Below are 17107 nucleotides of genomic sequence, written 5' to 3' on the forward strand. Positions count from 1 at the left end.
CTGCTGGTCTGGAGCAAAATCCAAAAATCAAGCGTGCTTAGAATGTTTTAATGAAGTATTAAAAAAGCTTCATGGTAACACTTTCAGTGAACCTTGAATATATAGTCATTTATAATGCACTTTCTATTAATTATCTTAATTTATGTCAAATGAGTTGATCCAGATGGAAAATCTAAAACAGCCAAAAAAATACAAATAAAATAATAATAATAATAATAATCTTTAGAATACACTTTTTGTTTATTTCCAGCTATATTGTGGCATATTTTGTTAACCATCAACTGTTTATACAGGTTTATACAAAACTTCCACTGGTACCCCTATTTTTTTAAAACAAACAAACAAATAAAAAATAAATGCTACACTTTGTAAAATATAAATATAAAATATATATATGTTATGAGAATGAAGGCTGTAAAATATCAGGTTCTGAGCTTTTTTTGGAGCAACAACAGCCTCTTTCAGCAGCATGTGTTGAGCTGTGGGTGTCCCTTGAGCTGGCACGTTGTTGGAATAGAAATGTGCCGAGCTTTTGTGTGCATGAGCTTTGAGAATAAACCACAGGCTTATGCAGAGACCCAGAAACATGTCTTCTCTCCAAGAGGGAGGATACTCCCTCTGCCCCTGTCAGGTACAGCATACTTTGGCACATGATTTGTTTCTCTTGTTTCCTTTGTTTTCCCAGAACTCCCTATAACAGTAATTTTCTTCTGCCATAGATGAATGGCTGCTTGAAGAGTTTCTGACTGGGAGGGGAGAATTAAACCAGGCTAAATCTGAGAGGATTATCAGAGTAAGTCATGAAAACACATGAAAAAGGCTTTCTCTGTATCATGAGGTTTGCTTTTCCTTGCTTTTTTTTTTTGCATAACTTTTTATTTTTTATTGTTATTTTTATCCTTATATATATATTTATTTATTTATAAAACTATTTTCATTGAGATTTTTGCATTTGTCATCCCATTCGACTGTTCTGGAGATGGGGCAATAAAACAGAAGCTAACCTTTGCCTGCTGCAAGGATTGGAAGATTTCAGTCTTTCTGATTTTTTTTTTTTTTAATATAAGGTGAGTTATGTTTTATGTATTTATGCATATATGTATGCATGTACAGGTGCATCTCAATAAATTAGAATGTCGTGGAAAAGTTCATTTATTTCAGTAATTCAACTCAAATTGTGAAACTTGTGTATTAAATAAATTCAATGCACACAGACTGAAGTAGTTTAAGTCTTTGGTTCTTTTAATTGTGATGATTTTGGCTCACATTTAACAAAAACCCAGTAATTCACTATCTCAACAAATTAGAATACTTCATAAGACCAATAAAAAAACATTTTTAGTGAATTGTTGGCCTTCTGGAAAGTATGTTCATTTACTGTATATGTACTCAATACTTGGTAGGGGCTCCTTTTGCTTTAATTACTGCCTCAATTCGGCGTGGCATGGAGGTGATCAGTTTGTGGCACTGCTGAGGTGGTATGGAAGCCCAGGTTTTTTGATAGCGGCCTTCAGCTCATCTGCATTGTTGGGTCTGGTGTCTCTCATCTTCCTCTTGACAATACCCCATAGATTGTCTATGGGGTTCAGGTCAGGCGAGTTTGCTGGCCAATCAAGCACAGTAACACCATGGTCATTGAACCAGCTTTTGGTACCTTTGGCAGTGTGGGCAGGTGCCAAGTCCTGCTGGAAAATGAAATCAGCATCTCCATAAAGCTTGTCAGCAGAAGGAAGCATGAAGTGCTCTAAAATTTCCTGGTAGATGGCTGTGTTGACTGTGGACTTCAGAAAACACAGTGGATCAACACCAGCAGATGACATGGCAGCCCAAATCATCACTGACTGTGGAAACTTCACACTGGACTTCAAGCAACATGGATTCCGTGCCTCTCCACTCTTCCTCCAGACTCTGGGACCTTGATTTCCAAATGAAATGCAAAATTTACTTTCATCTGAAAAGAAGACTTTGGACCACTGAGCAACAGTCCAGTTCTTTTTCTCCACAGCCCAGGTAAGATGCTTTTGACATTGTCTCTGGTTCAGAAGTGGCTTGGTAGCCCTTTTCCTGAAGATGTCTGAGCGTTGTGACTCTTGATGCACTGACGCCAGCTTCAGTCCACTCCTTGTGAAGCTCTCACAAGTGTTTGAATCAGCTTTGCTTGACAGTATTCTCAAGCTTGCAGTCATCCCTTTTGCTTGTGCACCTTTTCCTACCCAGAAGAAAATTCTTCCTTCCAGTCAACTTTGCATTTAATATGCTTTGATACAGCACTCTGTAAACAGCCACACCTTTCAGTAATGACCCTCTATGACTTACCCTCTTTGTGGAGGGCGTCAATGTTCGTCTTCTGGATCATTGCCAAGTCAGCAGTCTTCTCCATTATTGTGGTTTCAAAGAACAAGAGATACCCGGAATTTATACTGTACGGAAATAAAATAAAAAAACTTTTGAAATGTTTTACTTTACATGCAATGAATCTAAAATATATGAAAGTTTCACTTTTTAAAATAACTTACAAGAAAAAATGAACTTTTTCACGACATTCTAATTTATTGGAATTTTTTAATTTATCTATCTATCTATCTATCTATCTATCTATCTATCTATCTATCTATCTATATATCTATCTATCTATCTATCCATCCATCCATCCATCCATCCATCAGAAATAGAGTAACAAACTCATTCTAAATAAGATGTCTCTGAAAAAAAAAAACAAAAAAAAAAACAGTTGTGATTTGTGTTTTTTACTTTCAAAATAATTGACAAAACAACTTTTGTTAATTAGCAAATTAATTAAATAAATATAGAAAACATTATTAATATTGTTGTTGTTATCATCAGTTGATGAATTAGCTGTTTTTGTATTAGACCTGAATAAATTATCTGAACAAAAATAAAAATAAAATACCCCAAAATATTTTTTTGATAATATCATGACAGCAAAATGTCTGAGCCTACTGCCGAGGACAATGGTAAGCCGACCAGCCAACAAAATCTTTGCATACCAGGAAAAGAGGCTCCAAAGGACCCCTGCTGGTCAAGTCTAAAGGTACGTTTGCTTTACTAAATGCAAGTATGTATATGTTTATATATATGTTTTATATATATTATCTGTATGTGGTCATTGTAATCCATGTTAATATCATAAAAAAAACTGTTTATAGTGGGGTATTTTTTTTGTTGTTGTTGGTGTTTTTTGTTTGTTTGTTTGTTTTTTACTAATTTGAATGATTGATTCTCTTTTCATTGTAACTTTTCTTCAAGATTTTTATTGTGGCCCTTTCTTTCGCCTACTTCTCCAAAACTCTGTGTGGGACCTACATGAAAAGTGCCATCACTCAGATTGAGAGGAGATTTGACCTTTCCAGCTCTGTTGTGGGCCTCATCGATGGCAGTTTTGAAATGGGTTTGTATAAAGGTCCAAAAATGCCTCAGCAAAAATTACCCCCTAACTTCAAAAATCGTCTCAGGGCTATAACCCAATTCCTTGAGAAGGGAACAAGAAGCAAGAAGCAGAGTTACCACTATGGCAACAGCAATGCAACACAGCGTCTCAGTCCCTTCTCAAGGAACTAGATTACATATGTAACCCTGAGACATTCCCTTTCGAATGGAAAGAGTTGACACTATGGTAGCTTTTAAAATCCACACATACTGAAAGATGCCTCCTCGCACGCTGGGAATAGTCGGCTATTACACAAGCACACTGGGGTACAGAAATGAACCCCAAAGGACTTGAGATCCTGGGGTTGAATCCACATTCACATTATAAAATCTTATGAATGAGTGCAGAAAGGACCAGCCTGCTGCATCACAAACATCCTTCAAATGCGCCCCTCTTGATAATGCCTGTGGGTCTGACACCAGTGAAACGATATGGTGTGTCTCATAAACAAGTGAAATTGCATCTGACAACCAGTGCGATATTGGTATGTTTGGAGTCAGTGGAACCTTGGTTGCGCCCCCCAAAGCAGACAAAGAGTTGATTGGTTTAATGCAACTGGCCTGAGTGATGGATAGAAGGCCCGGACTAGACATAACTTATTAAGATTTCCCTGCTCATGGATTATGAATGGTGGAGGGGAACACACTGGAAGAATAATGGGATCAAATGATGATGATGGCAACTTTGAACATAATCCAGCCTAGGGTGCAATATCACCTTAACCAGTCCAGGGGTGAAGTCAAGGGAGGAAGGGGCTACTGAAACGGTCTGCAAGTCCCCAAGTCCCCTATTAGCCGAGCTACCTTAAAGGGATAGTTTGCCCAAGAATGAAATCGCCCCATGATTTACTCACCCTCAAGCCATCCTAGGTGTACATGACTTTCTTCTTTCACAGGAATACGATAGGAGTTATATTTAAAAATGTCTCTTCGACTCTTCCAAGCTTTATAAAGGCAGTAAATGGTGGTCGAGATTTTGAAGCAAAATAAAGAGTGCATCCATCCATCATAAAAAGAAAAGTGGATGTACATTAAAAAAAAATATGCTTATTTAAAACTTCTCTTAAAACTTTGTTCTCTCCTCTTTGCTTCCACATTTGTCACTTCTCACTGGAGCTTGACTTCCATCGACTTCCATACAGGATACATGTAAACCTTCAGGGTAGCAGGGGTCAGCCCTGAGAGATGCTCTTGTAGGAATTCCAGTACTGAACTAACCAAGCAGCCGACTGGATTCAGATGCTACCCTGAAGGTTTATGTGTATCCTGTATCCCAGGGATAGGCAACATTGTTCCTGAAGTGCCGGTGTCCTGCACAGTTTAGCTCCAACCCTTAAAAAACTCACCTGCTTGTAGTGTTAGTAATCCTGAAGACAATGATTAGCTTGACCAGGTGTTTGATTAGGGTTGGAGCTCAACTCTGCAGGTCAAGCAGCACTCCAGGACGTTTCCTATCCCTGCTGTATCTCTTGTATCCCTTCACACCATGATGCAAAGAGACGCTACTTCAGAGCATACTGTCTCCTGGTGGACTGGTGTCAACAACCTCAGTTGAGAGACCAGAATGAATGAGCTGGTACCCCTCAGGGGCTAGACCCAGACTTTGCATATCCCTGGTTGGAGTTGAAAGATTGACCCCCAGGCCGGGAACAGGGGGGTCCCTCCTGGTTGGAATTTCCCAAGGAAACCCTTCCATGAGAGACACTAGGTCTGCAAACTAAACCCATCTGGCAAAAACTTAGCTACAAATAGCAGGCATACTCAGTCCTGATGAACCCTGGTTAGAACTCCCAGGAGCAAAACAATTGAAGAAAAGGCATACAGATGTAGCCTCGGCCATGCCTGCACCATGGTATCCAGCCCTAACAGAGTTGAATGTCTGGGGAAGAAACAGAGGGGACAGTGGGTGGACAGATCCACTTCTTCTTGGCCATACTTCTGCCACATGGACTCCACTACTCGTGAAGAAAAACTACTTATGACACTTATGAGTATTTTAACATTTTTAAGATGTTTTATTTTGGTTGCATTCTTTTAGATGTAATTTTACTACAACACTATTTAACTTCAACCAAATCTGCTTTGCATTCAAGCAGTCTGACTAGAGCATTTATATACAGTATATATATATATATATATATATATATATATATATATGCCCCACAGATGCTCAATAGGGTTTAGGTCTGGAGACATGCTTGGCCAGTCCATCAGAGACATGGAGACATGCTTGGCCAGTGTTTGGGGTCGTTATCATGTTGGAATACTGCCCTGCGGCCCAGTCTCCGAAGGGAGGGGATCATGCTCTGCTTCAGTATGTCACAGTACATGTTGGCATTCATGGTTCCCTCAATGAACTGTAGCTCCCCAGTGCCGGCAGAACTCATGCAGCCCCAGACCATAACACTCCCACCACCATGCTTGACTGTAGGCAAGACACACTTGTCTTTGTACTCCTCACCTGGTTGCCACCACACACGCTTGACACTATCTGAACCAAATAAGTTTATCTTGGTCTCATCAGACCATAGGACATGGTTCCAGTAATCCATGTCCTTAGTCTGCTTGTCTTCAGAAAACTGTTTGCAGGCTTTCTTGAGCATCATCTTTAGAAGAGGCTTCCTTATGGGACGACAGCCATGCAGACCAGTTTGATGCAGTGTGCGCTGTATGGTCAACCTCTGCAGCATCGCGAAGGCAATGCTGGTAGATCGCGCTTTAGGTCAGTGGTTCTCGCGAGACAATTTAAAACTAATATATAATATATTAACTAATGTTATGACTATGATAATGTAAAAAATATATAAATAAACAACAGCACCACCTCTCAACGTATTCTGTGTTTCAGACCACCAAACCTTTCCTCATCGCACTGTGTGAAATACAGACTGAATGGCGGCTCATAACCGCTGTATGAACATATGATATGCAAACTACAGCTCTCGGCTGGATAAAAGAAGCCAGTGTCACACTAGTAGCCTTAAGTTTTAATGGATGACGATTGTAATCAATGTAAAGATGATTACAGTGACATACAGGATCGTGCATTAGGCGCACGTTGTGTCCATTATTTGATGCGCAAACGAACCGTGTATGTGCGCTCTCAGCGCACTGATCACTATAACTTATTTCTGCTTGAATACAGCTCAATATATTCACGTAGTTGAATACAGCGAGTGCTTTATAACAGATGCTCGCGTGTTTTGGAGAAGTTTGTGAGGATCAGTGGTGTTCATGTACATATGGGCATCAAATGCTCCAAACAGCTTGTTCTGACAGAGGAACTATTCACTGTGGCGTTGAGTCGCCTTCAGATCGCTGAGTTCAGAATATACATACTATTACTTACTTTTAAGTCGTGTAGAATATCAGTGACATGTTTGCGAAGTATGTTTGCAAAAAGAACATGGAATGTTTAAATCTATCTTGAATTTGCTTTGTTTAAAAAAACTTACATGAAAATACATAGGTTTTAGTGAATAGAAAAGTTTGGGCTTTACGTATTGATTTGGAGAGGAGGGGGTCTTGGAGTTAAAAAGGTTGAGAACCACTGCTTTAGGTAAATGCAGGCACAGTTCTATGGGGTACTAAGAATTTAAGATTATTTTATTATTAATATTTCTTTTAAATTAAAAAATAATTAATGCAATATAAAGATACATCCCAACAAGCTTTTTTATAGGCCTATTTATTTTATGTGTATTTTATTATTTATTTATTTTTCACAAATGTTTCTCATTTGAAAAGTAGATCCCCACACAAAAAAGTGTGGGCACCTCTGGCCTACGCCATCTTTATGTAGAGCAACAATTCTTTTTTTCAGATCCTGAGAGAGTTCTTTGACATGAGGTGCAATGTTGAACTTCCAGTGACCAGTATGAGAGAGTGAGAGCAATAACACCAAATTTTACACACCTGCTCCCCATTCACACCTGAGACCTTGTAACACTAACGAGTCAAATGACACCAGGGAGAGAAAATGGCTAATTGGGCCCAATTTGGACATTTTTACTTAGGGGTGTACTCACTTTTGTGGCCAGCAGTTTAGACATTAATGGCTGTGTGTTGAGTTATTTTGAGGGGAGAGCAAATTTACACTGTTATACAAGCTGTACACTCACTACTTTACATTGTAGCAAAGTGTCATTTCTTCAGTGTTGTCACATGAAAAGATATAATAAAATATTTACAAAAATGTGAGGGGTGTACTCACTTCTGTGAGATACTGTATGCAGTAATTTTGGTAATCCAAATTACCAACATAGGCTCATTAGAAGAATGTGCCACTACCTACTGTATATTTTGCAAAACTCCAAAAAAATGTCCTTATGTGTATATACAATACAATTTGCTGCAGTTTCCAACTGAAAATAACACTAGTAGAAAAAAACAAAAACAAAACATAATTTCTCATAAATTGTGATTACAGAGGCAGATCACCAAATACAGAATAGCACTTGCAATGCAGAGCACTCGGGTACAGTTCTGTGAAACACGAGTAAAGATAAAAGAGCTCCAAACTTGCAGAAGCCAGATAAAATGTAAATGTTGCCACAGACATGATTTTTCCAGTGAGCATGGGTTGCAATGAATGATCAGTGAATGGACCATGGTTTGTCTGTTCCATGTCAGCACATATACTTGCATGTTTTGTGTATTTTAATTTCCTAATTGACTTAATTCTCTGAATAATTTTCTGTAGGTAACTTGCTCTTTCTGGCAGTGGTTAGTCATGTTGGGGCAAGACTACACAGGCCTCGACTCATAGGGATGGGTTGTTTCCTCATGGCCATTGGCTCTGCTGTTACAGGGCTGCCACACTTTTTCATGGGGCGGTAGGTTCATATGCATATTATCTCACCATATTTAGCATAGTTTCTCGTTTGTTACAAAGCTGCTCATGTTTCTTTCTCTCTCTGTGTTGGTTATACTTCTTCAGGTACAAGTATGACACAGTAATACAAGGCTCTCTAAACAAGACTGTCAGTATATCTCCTTGTCAGTATCCCATGGTTTCAAGCAATTACTCAAATGCGCACATTCAGCCTTCTAATAACATTGGAACAGGTAACTACTCCACATTTAAAGTACCCCATTGCCTGATAGGCTTTCAGGAAGAAGAACTTGTTTAGCTTTCAGGATTTAAACAAGAGTTAAACATCAGTGTAGAGGTCTGCTTTTTTTTAGTCCCGCTCCCGCGATATATTCACTCTTTGTTCACCCGCTGTCTGCTTAGAATAATTTTCTTCCCGACCCGACCGTTCCCGCTAAATTTAGATCTCGTTTCCAGAATCTCAGATTTAAATTTCCTCTACTAAAAGAAAGAGAGACAGGCTAACAAATAAACCTGTAGTCTGCACAAAATTGTATTTGTTATTTTATTCGTCTTGTCAAGAGTCTTGAAGTTATTGACAGCAAAATGTTAAACGAATTTTGTGTCTTAAGACATACAATTCGTTTAACATTTTGCTGCCAACACAGTAGGAAAAAAAGTGTATTTTTATTCGTCTTGTCAAGATACAATTCGTTTAACATTTACAACACAATAGGAAAAAGTGTCGCAGAGAGAAAAAAAAAAATGTAGGTTGTACAAAAATAGCCTATTAGTTATTTTATTCGTCTTGTCAAAATACTAAAGTTTAACATTTTTCTGTTAACACAGTAGGAAAAGTGTCGCAGAGAAAAATAAATAAATTATAATTTATCAAATTGTCATTTTAAATTATAGGCTAAGCAAAATATAAACAAAACCGAGTTGAACGTTATTCAAGGACAGCGCATCCTCACTTTGCTCCATCCTTATTTTGCTCTGTCACTCATCGACAACCTGCCTGTTCTGTCACCACCGGTAGGCTACAATCTGCTCTGAGAACCGTTATGCACATGCTGCGTGCACATACCCCGCAAATGAAACTGCTGTTAGAATTTTAAATACTGGGTTCTGAGTGTGAGATGGGGTGATTGTGTTTTTTTTTTTTTTTTTGTAAATTGTGTGATGATGTTAAATGTATTTCCCAGACAGCAACATAGTTCTGGCCCAGATCCAGCCCACATCTGGCCTGTGTGAAATCCATGCGGGCCAGTTGTGGGCTGGATCTGGGCCAACACTGCTTGCTGTCTGGGTTGTGTGGTGAAGCCAAAGACACATTTCCATTTGTGGATAATAAAGTGACTAAAAAAAAAAAAAAAAAAGTGTGATGCAGAGAGCACTGGTTCATGCCTGCAGCGTGTGCATTACAGTCCTGAGTGCAGGCTGTACCAATGAGAATAAAGCATATGCTGTTCTGAAAGGACATCTGGAAAAGGACATTGTTAAACCGCCAGCTCCCGTTCAAATTACACCAGAGTTACCGACCACTACTGCACTTTATTCGGGAATTTAATCTCATGTCGCAAGAAATCTGGTCGGTTCCCCAGGAGAGCCGCGGGAATGCAGACCTCTACATCAGTGTGTACTTACTACTCAGAGTAAAAATATAGTTTCTTTCAAAGATCTTTCAAAACAGAGTTGGCCAAGAAAATCAAAAATGCATACTGAAAGTTCTAAGTGCTTCATAGACATGAATTCTGTCACTTTAACCCTAGATTGTGTGAAGGACCCTGGATCTAGTATGTGGATCTATGTGTTCTTGGGTAATGCTCTCAGAGGAATCGGAGAGACTCCAGTCACACCTCTTGGCATAGCTTATATTGATGACTATGCAAAAGCAGAAAACTCAGCATTTTACATTTGTAAGTCAAATTTGGATACCTTTTTAATCCCCTAGACTGTAGGACCTCTAAATCAGAAAATTTAGTGAATTACAGCATATAGTTTAATTTACATTAGCACAAAAAAAAAAAAAAAGAATGACACTTCAACTTTATAGCTCTAACTGAATATCAGCTATTGTGTTGATACATACAGTAAATACATTTACATTTACATTTAGCAGATGCTTTTATCCAAAGCGACTTACAAATGAGGACAATAGAAGCAATCAAAACCAACAAAAGAGCAATAATATGCAAGTGCTATGACAAGTCTCGGTTAGCCCAACACAGTACACGTAGCGAGGAGCCTGTCCTCCAACAAAAAAACGACCCTATAGGTCGTTTGTGCAAGTGCCTATATTTACATTTTAAAGTTAAGCGCCCTCTAGCGCGCGTAAAAGGGGCCACTTGTGCTTTTAGGGGGCACAATTTTAAAATTCATCCTAACCTACGTTAAGTCATTTTTCACCATGTCATGTATCATTGCCATCTCTAGAAGTAATCTATATCAATTTCAACTAAAATGAATATTTCATCAAGTTTCAATTGGGGGTTGGGGGCGTTTAACGTTTACATTATCAAAGAACATTTTCACTTCAGTCCAGCGAGTTCAAGCACTCTCAAAAACTCCCATAATAATCACTAAAGCTGTTTACACTGTGCAATTAATATCTTACTTACATTCGTACATATTCACTTTGTTGATTCTCAGAAGTGAATTCAGTCAGAGAGCGCGTGGTGACGAAATAGCGGCGCTTCGGCGATGACTCATCTGAACGCTTCTGATTGGTCCTTGCATTCATAAGCTCAACAGAATCGTATGTGATTGGTTATAATGCGCAGTGCTTTAAAAACGTGTGTGTCTCTGTGCCAGCCAGCGAACACAGATTTTAATTTAACAGCGGTTATTCTTTTAAACTGCACATTTCACCCAAAATTGTTTGGTGTGATATGATTCCAAAGGCGGGGCCAAGCTTGTAGAACCGCCCCTGCTTTTTACACTGATCTCACGGTAATTCGTACATATTTTACTAGGTTGCTAATTCGTACGAATGACCACACCTAACTCCACCCCTAAACCTACCCCTTACAGAAATCATGCAAAATCATGATTTTTAGTGCATATTTTATGAGCGTGTGCATTCTCTGGGATCGAACCCATGATCGCATGATCACATGATTACATATCGTCGTGCAACGCAATGTTCTACCAACTGAGCTACACGACACCCAAAACCATAACGCAGATAAAAGAGTACAAAACATTAATATGAAAATGTCCTGTTGCAGATAGGGGCACAATTGTAGTACACGCTCTATATGTATATGTATAAACGACTTATATGGGCGTATTAGTTGGAGGACAGGCTGTTTGAAACCCTTGTTGAAAAGAAGTGTGCTTAATTGTGTTACAGTGTACTTCAAATATTACAAATATATTTTAAAATGTACCTGCATATAATATAATATTAATGAAATTAAAGCCCACTTAAAGGGTTAGTTCACCCAAAAATTAAAATTCTGTCATTAATTACTCACCCTCATGTGGTTCAAAACTTTCGTTCATCTTCGGAACACAAATTAAGATATGTTTGTTGAAATCTAAGAGCTCTCTGACCCTGCATAGACAGCAACACAACTAAAATGTTCCCAGACCCAGAAACGTAGTAAGGATATTGGTGAAACAGTCCATATGACATCAGTGGCTCAACTTCAATTTTGCAAAGCTACGAAAATACTTTTTATGCGCAAAGACACAAAAATAATGACTTTATTCAACAATTCTTCTCCCCCGACTTACTGTCTTCCACCATTTTGGAGAATAGCATGATGCATGCACACGCTTTCCCGTGAACGTAATAGCGTTAATATTTGAATATATCTTAATATCTTAATTTGTGTTCCAAAGATGAACGAAGGTGTTTGGAACGACATGAGGGTGAGTAATTCATGACAGAATTTAGATTTTTGGGTGAACTAACCCTTTAAGTGTACATACAGACAATACTTTTTAATTAACACACTTAAGTAAACTTTTCAGTGGACTTTGTAATAATATCAAATTAGAAATGTTACACTAAAATATATTTGAAATCTTTTGTTGAGCTTTGAAGAAGTACTTGTTGGCTTACTAAAGCACATGTAAATTACTTAATTATGATATTAAAACTAGTATGTTATTAAATGTTAATAGATTTTAAATTAATATTAATATTAATAATGTTAATGTTTATTTTAAATGCAACTTTAGAATTACAAATATGTCATGAAAAGCGAGTTTCAATAGAAAGGACTTAAAAGTAAATACATTCGGCAGTACACTTTAACCATATTTTAAAGATCAGTTCAGCTAACTGCATTTAATATAAATATAAATTATAAAGTAATGCACTTTTCACTTTTCACTCCTATATATTCTGTTAAAGTATATTATTTCTGTAATAAGCACACTAGTAATAAAATAAAATTAAATATATTTAAAAACACAAGAACGGGAAGAATAAACTCAGATCAATGCATTTAAATTTTCATCTTGGAATGTTAGAATGAAAATATTTCTTTTTATGTTTAGCCTGTCTTCAGACCATTATGCTTCTGGGTCCCATGTTTGGATTCCTCCTGGGCTCCATGTGTGCCAAACTGTATGTGGATATTGGATTTGTCAGTGTTGGTAAGCATCCAGTTTAATTAGTTTCACCAGCACTGTGTGTATTCATGTGAAGTTTAATTTGAAAAGCCTTAAAAAAACAACCAAACAAACAAGCAAAAAATGAATGAATGAATGAATGACTTTACTGTTTAATAATGGGGTAATTTGAAACTGTGCCATTAGTGTTATTTTATCCACTTTATATTAGGTGTCTTGAACTACCATGCTATTACATTGAAAATACAACACCATGTGCACGTTGTTACATTGTACTTACATTATAATGACATGCACTACTTGTAATTACATACTATATGCAACTGTATTTTTTGAGAAATCTGCCCCAAACCTGCCCACATATGCCAACTTGTAAAGGTTTTTCCATGAATATCATATATGTGTATAATAAGTATATTGTACCATTATTATTATAAGGCACACCAAAAGTTAATGACACTACCAAAATTTACTTAAGTAGTAAATATCTGATTTCCAAACTTACTATCACAGCGTTGAAATATTATCATACTTTAGGGATAAGCTTATGGTTAGCAGCAATAAATTACTATACATACTGTGATTATATTTGCTAGGTATGACCTATGATGTAGTTGAAATTTGTATAATTTATGCATTTTTTGTCTTTCTCTTGCAGATAGTGTGACCATCACTCCACAGGATGCACGCTGGGTGGGAGCTTGGTGGCTGGGCTTCTTTGTGTCATCTGCTATCTTACTACTTGCTGGTGTTCCTTTTTGGTTCCTACCAAGGTCTTTACCCAAACAAGGAGAGGAAGGGAAGGAAAACTCTAATGTGGATGAGGACAACAAGGAGCAATCTGTTCTCCCAAACACACACTCAGTGAAACTGGCCGACATCGCAAAAGGCAACTTCCTTCCACCTTTTTAACAAATCCATTATTGTTTGAACTTTTTTTCTATTCCCATTCCTTTTTTCTTTTTAAAACTAACAAATTTGTGTTAGAAATGGCAGTACTTTACCTGGAGTCACTTTTAAATAAGTCTTAAACATGATTGTATGTTTTACATGAAGTTAATCTAACATCCAAGCAGTTCTTTACGAAAAAGCTCACTTCATTCTCTGTATTCTGTTATGCAAATGTTAAGGATTCCTGCCTTCCCTGAAAAAACTTCTGTGCACTCCTGCATACTTCCTGTTGCTGTGTGGGATTGTTTTGAAGTTCAACTCTTTCATCGGCTTGCTCACCTTCAAAGCCAAATACATGGAGCAACAGTTTGGCCAGTCTGCATCAAGAGCAAACTTCCTTATTGGTAAGAACCCTTCCAAGTAAATGATTGTTTCATTTAATGCCTGGTCTTCATTCAGTGTCTTCAGTTGTGCTTATGAACAAACCCTACAATATTGAATTCTTCATATATAGGATTTGTCTAAAAGTAATATTAATAAATGCAAAAGTAATATTTATAAATGTATAAAAATAGGCATTTTGATATTTTGTCTGGTATTTTGTCAACATTTTTATTTTATTTTATTTTTGCCATTTATGCAACAATTATTTTATAAACTTACAAACTTTATTTCAATGTTATTCCAGTTTATCCCTTGTGAAAAAGGGCTTATCGACTTATTGACCATATTTTTGTTTTTGATGCGATAGGCCATTCATAAAATTCAACCATAGTATTTTGGTGTGAATTCATCTGTCACACCAAACCCAAGAACAACCCAACTATGCAACGTGTCAGGTTTGACATTAATTGAAACTAAAGACATGTCATGTCCCGTAGGTGTCCTGATCCTGCCTGTGGTCGCTGTAGGAATATTCTTGGGTGGTTTATTAATGAAAAGATACAAGTTGAGCGTCGTGGCAGGAGCTCAGCTCTCCTTCATCACCTCCTTCACGGCCTTCCTTCTCCTCCTCCTCCATTTCGGCACAAAGTGTGAGAATGTGCCTGTGGCAGGGCTCACTGTGTCCTACAATGGGTAAAGTATTTGCATACTTCTGCAAGTCAGCAGTTGTCGAAATGTAGGATATATTGTAAAGAGAAATCTTGTTCATTTCCTACAAAATATTGTTTAGCCAGAATATTGTGTTTCCATCTGGAAACAATCACCAATCTCCGAATTCCTCCTCAGGACCCCTGAAATATCACATGATGAGCGCTCATTCGTGTCTCAGTGTAACCAGGACTGTTCCTGCTCTACATCTGAATGGGATCCCGTCTGCTCTGACAATGGCATTACATACATATCGCCCTGTTTGGCAGGATGCACCACCTCCACTGGACAAGGCAAAAACACGGTATAATTGGATCTATCTAAAACTGCACTTTTCCAAACCTTAGGCACACATGGTACTGTGTATTGTAAGTATGGTCACACTTCATTTTAAGGTCCAATTCTCACCATTAACAAACCATTAACTACGACTTTTGCCTCAATAAACTAATGTGCTACTTATTAATAATTAGTAAGGTAGTTGTTAAATTTAGGTATTGGGTAGGATTAGGGATGTAGAATATGGTCTTGCAGAATATGTGCTTTATAAACAGCCAATATGTTAATAGTAGGCAACTAGTTAATAGTGAGAATTGGTCCCTATACTAAAGTGTTACCATAAGTATCTGTTGCATGCTATAATTTGCAATAATAATCTCATTTGCATTTGATTGTGGCAGGTTTTTCACAACTGCAGCTGTGTGTTAACCCCCTCACCAGTAGAGGGCAGCAGATCTGTGTCTCTGGGACAGTGTCCTCGTGGGCCAGGATGTACTCGGAGTTTTACCTCTTACATGGCGGTATCTGTCCTCAGCTCCTTCATCAACTCTCTGGGCACTACTCCTGGATACATGATCATTATACGGTCAGTTGCCACCAGGATAGAATAGTTACTAGTCTTTTGATAAGCAAGAATTGTGGCAGTGAGTTTTGCCCAGGCAATAACTCTCACATTTTCTTATTTATATTATTAAATTTGATAATACTGTATTTGATGGTTCCCCAATAGATATTTTACTGACCATAAGTAACTTTGCAAGTACATGTACAATTATTCTACTAACTCTAATCACTAATGAGAGTTGGCATGTAGTTGCAAAGTTATTTAGTCAACAGAATTTCTAAAGGGGACCATCAAAATAAAGTGTAATCTTAAATTTTTATAAAATTAACTATTTAATTTCACAGTTATTACGTTTAACTTTTAACACATTGAAACTACTTCAAGATGCATTTTCAGATGTAAAGGATGAAAGATGAAAAGTATTTATGTATACATTAAGTATAATGTATATTGCATATGTTTTTAGATGCATTAAACCTGAGCTTAAGTCACTGGCGTTGGGTATTCAAACTCTTGTGATGCGAACCCTAGGTACAAGCAATACAGTAAACAATAATTCATAAGCTAGGCAATATTTTAGTGTATATTATGCATTGTATAATCTGCATTAATGTCTAATTTTTTCTTCTGGAGGTGGTATTCCTGCTCCTGTATATTTTGGAGCTCTCATTGACACAACATGTTTAAAATGGGGAATAAAGAGCTGCGGAGGCAGAGGAGCCTGTCGTATGTACGACTCAAATATGTACAGGTGTGTAAGTGGGCTTGTAATCATACACAATTGTCTTTATTAGAATACAAAAATGGAGGGAAAAGCCCTTTAAGTACCCATGTAAATATATTGTCAGAGTCCTAAGCTCACATTTGAAAAAAAATAAAAATAGGATTGTATGTGCAGCATGAAAGTCTTGATGTCCTGTTTTCAGAGTGATCTTCTTGAGCCTGACTACGTGTTTAAGTGGATGTTCCTACTTCTTCATCATTGCTGTCATTGTGCTTCTGTGGAAGCAGTTTAGAAAAGAAGAAGTCAACGCATTGCTGCAAACAGCCAGCAAGCAAAATGAAACTGAACTTCAGTCTCCAGAGATGTGCCATCCTGACGGATCCAAAACTGATACCGGTCCCAGAGAAAAAACAGAAAGCACCAATACTGAATGCTAGCGATGAGCTATCATCTTTTGTAGCTCTTTCAAGGAATTTAGAAGACAGTGCTGATACTGTAAATTAATGGGTGAAGAACTACTAATAAAACCAATGACCAGGACTGCGTTTCCAAAAACAATCGTAAGCCTAAGTTGATCGTAGCTCCATTGGTTTCAATGGGTCTATGATGTACTTAAACTTATGATGCTTTTGGGAAACACAGCCCAGAACAGCAGACCATAAGGAAACCATCTCAAGCCATAACACTCTTTATGTTCTACTGTACTGTG

The 17107-nt window shown here is 37.6% G+C and overlaps 1 protein-coding gene across 4 annotated transcripts; it reads left to right on the plus strand.

The window, feature by feature from the left end:
- The first annotated feature begins 553 nt into the window (after positions 1-553).
- On the plus strand, positions 554-17107 carry slco1e1 (solute carrier organic anion transporter family, member 1E1). 4 transcript variants are annotated; one of them, XM_058774350.1, is made up of 17 exons: positions 564-631; positions 720-793; positions 980-1067; positions 2944-3052; positions 3268-3409; positions 8150-8282; positions 8387-8514; positions 10033-10179; positions 12773-12871; positions 13506-13736; positions 13978-14142; positions 14620-14815; positions 14969-15134; positions 15511-15695; positions 16141-16205; positions 16308-16425; positions 16601-17107. In XM_058774350.1, the coding sequence occupies exons 4-17, from the start codon at positions 2948-2950 to the stop codon at positions 16833-16835; spliced, it is 2115 nt and encodes a 704-aa protein (XP_058630333.1). In that variant the 5' UTR covers positions 564-631; positions 720-793; positions 980-1067; positions 2944-2947; the 3' UTR covers positions 16836-17107. The 4 variants fall into 4 exon arrangements, 3 of the variants coding, with proteins under 3 accessions (XP_058630333.1, XP_058630334.1, XP_058630335.1); XR_009270938.1 differs by lacking the exon at positions 16141-16205 and having other exon boundaries at positions 554-631; positions 16601-16730; XM_058774351.1 differs by lacking the exons at positions 564-631; positions 720-793 and having other exon boundaries at positions 952-1067.

Source organism: Onychostoma macrolepis, chromosome 04, assembly GCF_012432095.1.
Source record: "Onychostoma macrolepis isolate SWU-2019 chromosome 04, ASM1243209v1, whole genome shotgun sequence".
In the NCBI taxonomy this organism is placed as follows: domain Eukaryota; kingdom Metazoa; phylum Chordata; class Actinopteri; order Cypriniformes; family Cyprinidae; genus Onychostoma; species Onychostoma macrolepis.

Excerpts from the sequence above, each read along its gene's own strand:
- slco1e1 (XM_058774350.1), top strand. The coding sequence starts at position 2,948 with ATGTCTGAGCCTACTGCCGAGGACAATGGTAAGCCGACCAGCCAACAA. Across the intron at positions 3,053-3,267 it reads CCTGCTGGTCAAGTCTAAAG|ATTTTTATTGTGGCCCTTTC; the intron begins GTACGTTTGCTT and ends CTTTTCTTCAAG. Across the intron at positions 16,426-16,600 it reads TACGACTCAAATATGTACAG|AGTGATCTTCTTGAGCCTGA; the intron begins GTGTGTAAGTGG and ends TCCTGTTTTCAG.